General features: G+C 44.9%; 1 protein-coding gene across 1 annotated transcript; it reads right to left on the bottom strand.

Moving 5' to 3' along the window:
* Window positions 1–44: 44 nt before the first annotated feature.
* LOC139307165 (uncharacterized) lies at window positions 45–7,342 on the bottom strand. Its single transcript, XM_070931046.1, is given in 4 exon segments — window positions 45–1,264; window positions 1,366–1,615; window positions 4,021–4,061; window positions 7,183–7,342. Coding segments are annotated over 4 exon segments (1,671 nt in total).
* Between the last annotated feature and the right edge of the window lie 158 nt (window positions 7,343–7,500).

Raw genomic sequence — 7,500 nt, forward strand, 5'->3', positions numbered from 1 at the left:
AACTACTAATCTACACTGACTTATAATGTTAATCACATCTGGACTTACAGAGCCTTTCTGCAGTTCCTCACAGCTGGAATCAGTCTCCGTCGTCCCTCCACTGATGTGTTGTACTTCTTCAGGTCCAACTCATCCAGAACCTCCTCTGACATCTGCAGCATGTAGGCCAGAGCTGAGCAGTGGATCTCAGAGAGTTTCTTCTCTGATCTGTTCTCTGACTTCAGGAACTCTTGGATCTCCTGATGGACTGAGTGGTCCTTCATCTCCGTCAGACAGTGGAGGATGTTGATGCTTCTGTCAGGAGAGATCTCGAACATGCTCATCTTCAGGTTGTTGATGGCTCTCTGGATGATGTCTGGACTGTTGTCTGTCCAACCCAGCAGGCCTCCTAAGAGTCTCTGGTTGGACTTGAGAGCAAGGCCATGAAGGAAGCGGACAAACAGGTCCAGGTGGCCAGTTTTACTTTCAAGGGCCCTAACCCTCTGCTGGACCGCTCTTCATCACTGGATCTCCTCCTTCTGGGCGTCAGTGAAGCCTCGTACTTCTGTTACCCTGTCAACACATGTAGGAGGGATCTGATTGGCTGCCGCAGGTCTGGAAGTTATCCAGACGAGAGCCGAGGGAAGCAGATTCCCCTCGATGAGGTTTGTCAGCAGCACGTTGACTGATGACTTCTGCGTGACATCAGACACAACCTCCTTGTTGTGGAAATCCAATGACAGTCTGCTTTCATCCAGGCCGTCAAAGATGAACAAGAGTTGACAGACAGCGAGCTTCTCTGCTGTGACCTTCTGTAATGTTGGATGGAAAACATGGAGCAGCGTGAGAAGACTGTACCGCTGGTCTTTGATCAAGTTCAGCTCCCTGAACGAAAGCAGAACCACCAGACTGACGTCTTGGTTTTCCGAGCCCTCTGCCCAGTCCAGAGTGAACTTCTGCACTGAGAAGGTTTTTCCAACGCCAGGGACGCCGTTGGTCAGAACCACTCTGATGCGTCTCTGTTGGCCAGGTAAGGCTTTAAAGATGTCGTGGCACTTGATCGGAGCGTCATGGAGGGTCTCCGTCTTGGAAGCCGTCTCAAGCTGCCTCACCTCATGTTGGGTATTAACCTCTTCACTCTGTCCCTCTGTGATGTAGAGCTCAGTGTAGATCCTGTTGAGGAGGGTTCCACTTCCTGTTTCATCACTTCCTTCAGTCACACGTTCACATCTCCTCCTCAGACTGATCTTATGTTCATCTAAAACCTCCTGCAGACCACTATCTCCTGGAAGAGAAGGAAAATGTGAGACTACAACACAACAAATGAACCAAGAAGAATCCTGTTTCCAGACATGATGACATCAGCAGACAGATGTACAGTCTTACTGTGTACAGTGCTGGTCTGACTGGCTGTCTGCAGTCCAGATCTTGTTCTGGATCTCTTTCCACACTGGGGACAGGAGGAGTCTCCTGATGAAGCAGACTGGTCCCAGTATGAGGTGATGCACCGTCTGCAGAACCAGTGTCCACAGCTGGTAGAGACTGGATCCTTCAGGACGTCCTGACACAAAGCACAGCAGGACGGCTGCTCCTCCACAGGAACATGCCTCCTCTCCTTCTTCTTCTTCTTCTTCTTCTCTCTGTGGAGATGAACACACAACACCACCACTGCTATAGGCCAAAACAATAGGAAAATGAAGTGTGGACTGTTAAATATCAGATCTCTGTCATCTAAAGCTGTATTAGTAAACGAGCTAATATCAGAGAATCATATTGATCTACTGTGTCTGACAGAAACCTGGCTGTGTCATGAAGAGTATGTCAGCCTGAATGAATCCACTCCGTCCAGTCATACTAATACTCACATCCCTCAAGGCACCGGACGAGGAGGTGGAGCTGCAGCCATCTTTGACTCAAGCCTGTTGATGAACTCTAGACCTAAACTGGATTATAACTCATTGGAAAGCCTCGTTCTGAGTCTCTCACTCCCAACCTGGAAAACACTGAAGCCAGTCTTATTCGTTATAGTCTATCGCGCTCCAGGTCCATACTCTGAATTCTTATCTGAATTCTCAGAGTTTTTATCAGGTTTAGTCCTTAAAACAGACAAAGTCATTATCGTAGGGGATTTTAATATTGAATTGATACTAAAACCATCTCTTCATCTAAGCCATCAACTTGTCTCTTAGACCCCATCCCAACCTGGCTGCTTAAAGAGGTTTTACCTTTAGTCAGCACTTCTTTACTAGACATGATCAATCTGTCTTTATTAACAGGCTACGTACCACAGTCCTTTAAAGTAGCTGTAATTAAACCTCTTCTTAAAAAGCCCACTCTTGATCCAGAGGTTTTAGCCAACTATAGACCTATATCTAACCTTCCCTTTCTCTCCAAGATTCTTGAGAAAGCAGTTGCCAACCAGCTGTGTGACTTTCTACATGACAATAGGTTGCTTGAGGACTTTCAGTCAGGTTTCAGAGCTCATCATAGCACAGAGACAGCACTGGTGAAAGTTACAAATGACCTTCTCACTGCATCAGACAAAGGACTTGTCTCTGTACTTGTTTTGTTAGACCTTAGTGCTGCATTCGACACCATTGACCATCATATCCTATTACAGAGACTGGAACATTTAATTGGCATCAAAGGAACCGCACTAAGCTGGTTTAAGTCGTATTTATCAGATCAATCTCAGTTTGCACACGTTCACCTTATATATGCTTCCTTTAGGAGATATTATTAGAAAACACTCTATACATTTTCATTGCTATGCGGATGATACCCAGCTATATTTATCAATCAAGCCAGAAGAACCTCATCAGTTAGCCAAGCTCCAAGCATGCCTTAAGGACATAAAGACCTGGATGACCTGCAATCATCTGATGTTGAACTCAGACAAGACAGAAGTTATTGTTCTCAGCCCTGAACACCTCAGAAACACAGTATCTAAGGATATTGTTACTCTAGATGGCATTGCCCTGGCCTCCAGCGCCACCGTGAGGAATCTCGGAGTTGTCTTTGATCAGGACATGTCCTTTAACTCCCATGTAAAACAAACTTCAAGGACTGCCTTATTTCACCTCTGTAACATTGAAACATCAAGAAGATCCTGTCTCAAACAGATGCAGAAAAATGAGTCCATGCATTTGTCACGTCTAGGCTGGATTATTGTAATTCCTTATTATCAGGCTGTCCCAATAAATCCCTGAGGACTCTCCAGCTGATCCAGAATGCTGCAGCACGTGTACTGACAGGAACCAGGAAAAGAGATCATATTTCTCCTGTATTAGCTTCACTGCACTGGCTCCCTGTAAAATCTAGAATAGAGTTTAAAATCCTTCTCCTGACCAACAAAGCTCTTACTGGTCAGGCACCATCATATCTTAAAGAGCTCATAGTACCCTATTACCCCAGTAGAGCACTCCGCTCCCAGAATGCAGGGTTGCTTGTGGTTCCTAGAGTCTCCAAAAGCAGAACAGGAGCCAGAGCTTTCAGCTATCAAGCTCCTCTCCTGTGGAATCGGCTCCCAGTTTGGGTCCGGGAGGCAAACACACTCTCTACTTTTAAGAGTAGGCTTAAAACTTTGCTTTTTGATAAGGCTTATAGTTAAGGCTGGCTCAGGCCTGCCTCTCCTGAGAGCTGACTGTCTGAAACACAACATCAAAAACTAACTGCAGTTTTTAGTCAAACTGTGGACTTCATTGTGACTCTTTGTCCCTCAGAGGTCCACAGAGACACTTTGACAGAAAGACGACGATGATGTTGTATTAACACTCACCCTGTTTTCACCTCCTGCTCTGCTGTTCTTCTAAAATGGAGTCTGAACTGACTGCACACCTTTCACTTTCAGGTAAGCCCCTCCCCTCTCCATTTACAGGAAATCACCTGTGCATCTGTGCGTGTGTGTGTGTGTGTGTGTGTGTGTGTGTGTGTGTGTGTGATGATGCAATATTTCTATTGTTTGTAAAGATCATATTCTGTCCACATGAAGGTCTGAATGCTGTCTGTGATCCAGACACATGTATGTAACACCGTGTGTACACAGGAGGTGTAGCTGAGCAGCAGCAGCTTCACTGCTCCACCTGTCTGTCACACAGGATGCGTTCAGGCACACTATTGAGTGTAGGTCACCTGAGCTTTTCTTTTTTTTGGAAAGAATTATACAAGTTTAAACATCTTGTGTATAAAACTTGAGTCTACAATCACAAACACGCCGGAGGGACTGAGAATTGTAAGTTCAGTAAACGTCTCGTACACAGACTGATTATATGTTCGAACAGCGTTTTTGTTTGTACATTCAGATATAGAAGACGTGTATTGTTTGAGATGAACAGTCAGTTCTGGAAAGTTGTATTTTGATTAAGAATTTGGATTTATGAATATAGTTAAAACGAATTTGAATATGACAGATTTCTGTCATATTCAGTGGATCCGAACATTTTCCCAAAGTAATGTAAAGTGTTCTTTGCGGAAATGAAAGTGCGTGTGCGCATCACACATGCTGTGTTGTTGCTGGTTGACATTCTTACAGCAGCCGCACAGAAAACACACCTCAGCTGGAGGTTTGCAGCAGCTGGATCTTCCTCAGAAACTTCATTTCATGTATGAAACACATCCGTCTGCACAGAAGTCAGACTGTTAGAAGGTAGATGAGTTGTTAATATAAGGAGGTGTGAAGTTTCTGCGATCCCACACACAACATTAGCAGATTATACAATAATATCAAAAGAAACAAACCTGAATATCATTGAGATAAAGCTCAGTCACACCAGCACACAGACATAGAAACACATGATCAGGACTAAGAAGGAGGAGGAGGAGGAGCTCTGCGTCATTCTTTCAACAACAGCACCACCTACTGTCCCACAGATACATCACAACCACAGTCACTGCTTCACTCACTGACACGTGGAGTATTATGCAGGGAGGAAGTGTCTGTGTTTTTAATAGTACAGCCGTGGCCAAACGTTTTGAGAATGACACAAATATTAATTTTCACAAAGTCTGCTGCCTCAGTTTTTATGATGGCAATTTGCATATACTCCAGAATGTTATGAAGAGTGATCAGATGAATTGCAATTAATTGCAAAGTCCCTCTTTGCCATGAAAATGAACTTAATCCCACAAAAAACACTGCATTTCAGCCCTGCCACAAAAGGACCAGCTCACATCATGTCAGTGATTCTCTTGTTAACACAGGTGAGAGTGTTGACGAGGACGAGGCTGGAGATCACTCTGTCATGCTGACTGAGTTAGAATAACATAATAAAGCTTTGAAAGGAGGGTGGTGCTTGAAATCATTGCTCTTCCTCTGTTAACCATGGTTACCTGCAAGGAAACACGAGCAGTCATCATTGCTTTGCACAAAAAGGGCTTCACAGGCAAGGATATTGCTGCTAGTAAGATTGCATCTAAATCAACCATTTATCGGATCATCAGGAACTTCAAGGAGAGAGGTTCAGTTGTTGTGAAGAAAGTCCAGCAAGCGCCAGGACCATCTCCTAAAGTTGATCCAGCTGTGGGATCGGGGCACCACCAGTGCAGAGCTTGCTCAGGAATGGCAGCAGGCAGGTGTGAATGCATCTGCATGCACAGTGAGGCGAAGACTTCTGGAGGATGGCCGGGTGTCAAGAAGGGCAGCAAAGAAGCCACTTCTCTCCAGGAAAAACATCAGGGACAGACTGATATTCTGCAGAAGGTACAGGGATTGGACTGCTGAGGACTGGGTAACGTCATTTTCTCTGATGAATCCCCTTTCCAATTGTTTGGGGCATCCGTCAAAAAACTTGTCCAGAGTAGAAAAGGTGAGCGCTACCATCAGTCCTGTGTCATGCCAACAGTAAAGCATCCTGAGACCATTCATGTGTGGGGATGCTTCTCAGCCAAGGGAGTGGGCTCACTCACAAATTTGCCTGAGAACACAGCCATGAATAAAGAACGGTACCAAAACATCCTCCAAGAGCAACGTCTCCCAACCATCCAAGAACAGTTTGGTGACGATCGATGCCTTTTCCAGCATGATGGAGCACCTCGCTATGAGGCTAAAGTGATAACTAAGTGGCTCGGGGAACAAAACAGCGAAATTTTGGGTCCATGGCCAGGAAACTCCCCAGACCTTAATCCCATTGAGAACTTGTGGTCAATCCTCGAGAGGCGAACCCACGAATTCTGACAAACTCCAAGCATTGATTATGCCAGAATGGGCTGCCATCAGTCAGGATGTGGCCCAGAAGTTGATTGACAGCATGCCAGGGCGAATAGCAGAGGTCTTGAAAAAGAAGGGTAAACACTGCAAATATTGACTCTTTGCATAAACTCAACTGCAAATATTGACTCTTTGCATAAACTCAATGTAATTGTCAATAAAAGCCTTTGACCCTTATGAAATGCTTGTAATTATACTTCAGTATACCATAGTAACATCTGACAAAAAGATCTAAAAACACTGAAGCAGCAAACTTTGTGAAAACCAATCCTTGTGTCATTCTCAAAAGTTTTGGCCACGGCTGTAGTCTGTAAGTAGTAATAGTGGCAGTCGTAGTCACTATGTAGTGTTTACTTATTGTGAAGCTACTTTTTGCAGAGTATAAACTAACAGCTGTTGGTAAATGTACTACAGTAAAAAGTCCATTACTTCCAATGTAGTGGAGTAGTAAATGTATAAAGTGGCATAAAATAGAAATACTCAAGTAAAGTACAAAATGGGCTTAAGTGCAGTAGTTGAGTAAATGTACTTAGTTACTTACTATACTAGTGATGCTGCTATAGGACTAGACTGAGGGAGACTTCCCATGATGCACTGAGCTCCTCTCTCCATCTGGACTCATTCTCATCACATTCATGTGACTGGATCTTCTCTCTCCTTCTGTTGCTTTCTGAAGGCCTTTCTGCCTCCGGAGAAGCAGAGTCTGCAGTCAGTGACAGTAGTAGTAGTAGTAGTAGTAGTAGTAGTAGTAGTAGCAGTTGTAGTAGTTATAGTACAGTGACATTAGCAGTAGTCATAGTAACAGTGGTATTCTCTCTCCTCCAAAGCAGAACGCGCGCTGGTTCGTGCGTAATCCGTGTCCGCGATGCTGTCCGCGGCGCCGCGCTCCGTCTTTGAGTCGCACACCGCCGGTCTGTGATCCAGAGGATCCACCTGACACCACCTGAGTTGTTTAAACCGGTTCTGTTCAGCGTCCTGCTTCCTGACACAAATCTAACCGACCACCGGAGGCAGTTTGACCCGCATCAGTAGAGCTGCTGCTCGGCTTCTGTGGATCCGATCAGCGGGGGACGGGAACAACGATCCGTCGGCGTTTGGCACCGATGTTGTCATCCTCCAAACTGTCAGCGGTTCGGCTCGGTTCGGCTCGGTCCACATCGCCGACATCACTGTTTAGTATTTATGCTTTAAAGTATCAGTATATATTAGTTAGTGTCTGAGGCAGCAGCCTGTTCAGATTCATTTGAAAAGTGTCTCTGGAAACTTATTAATATACCAAGGTCATAAAGTCCAGACTGATACTACAGTAATACTAC

This window comes from Enoplosus armatus, assembly GCF_043641665.1.
Source record: "Enoplosus armatus isolate fEnoArm2 chromosome 21 unlocalized genomic scaffold, fEnoArm2.hap1 SUPER_21_unloc_1, whole genome shotgun sequence".
Taxonomy (NCBI): domain Eukaryota; kingdom Metazoa; phylum Chordata; class Actinopteri; order Centrarchiformes; family Enoplosidae; genus Enoplosus; species Enoplosus armatus.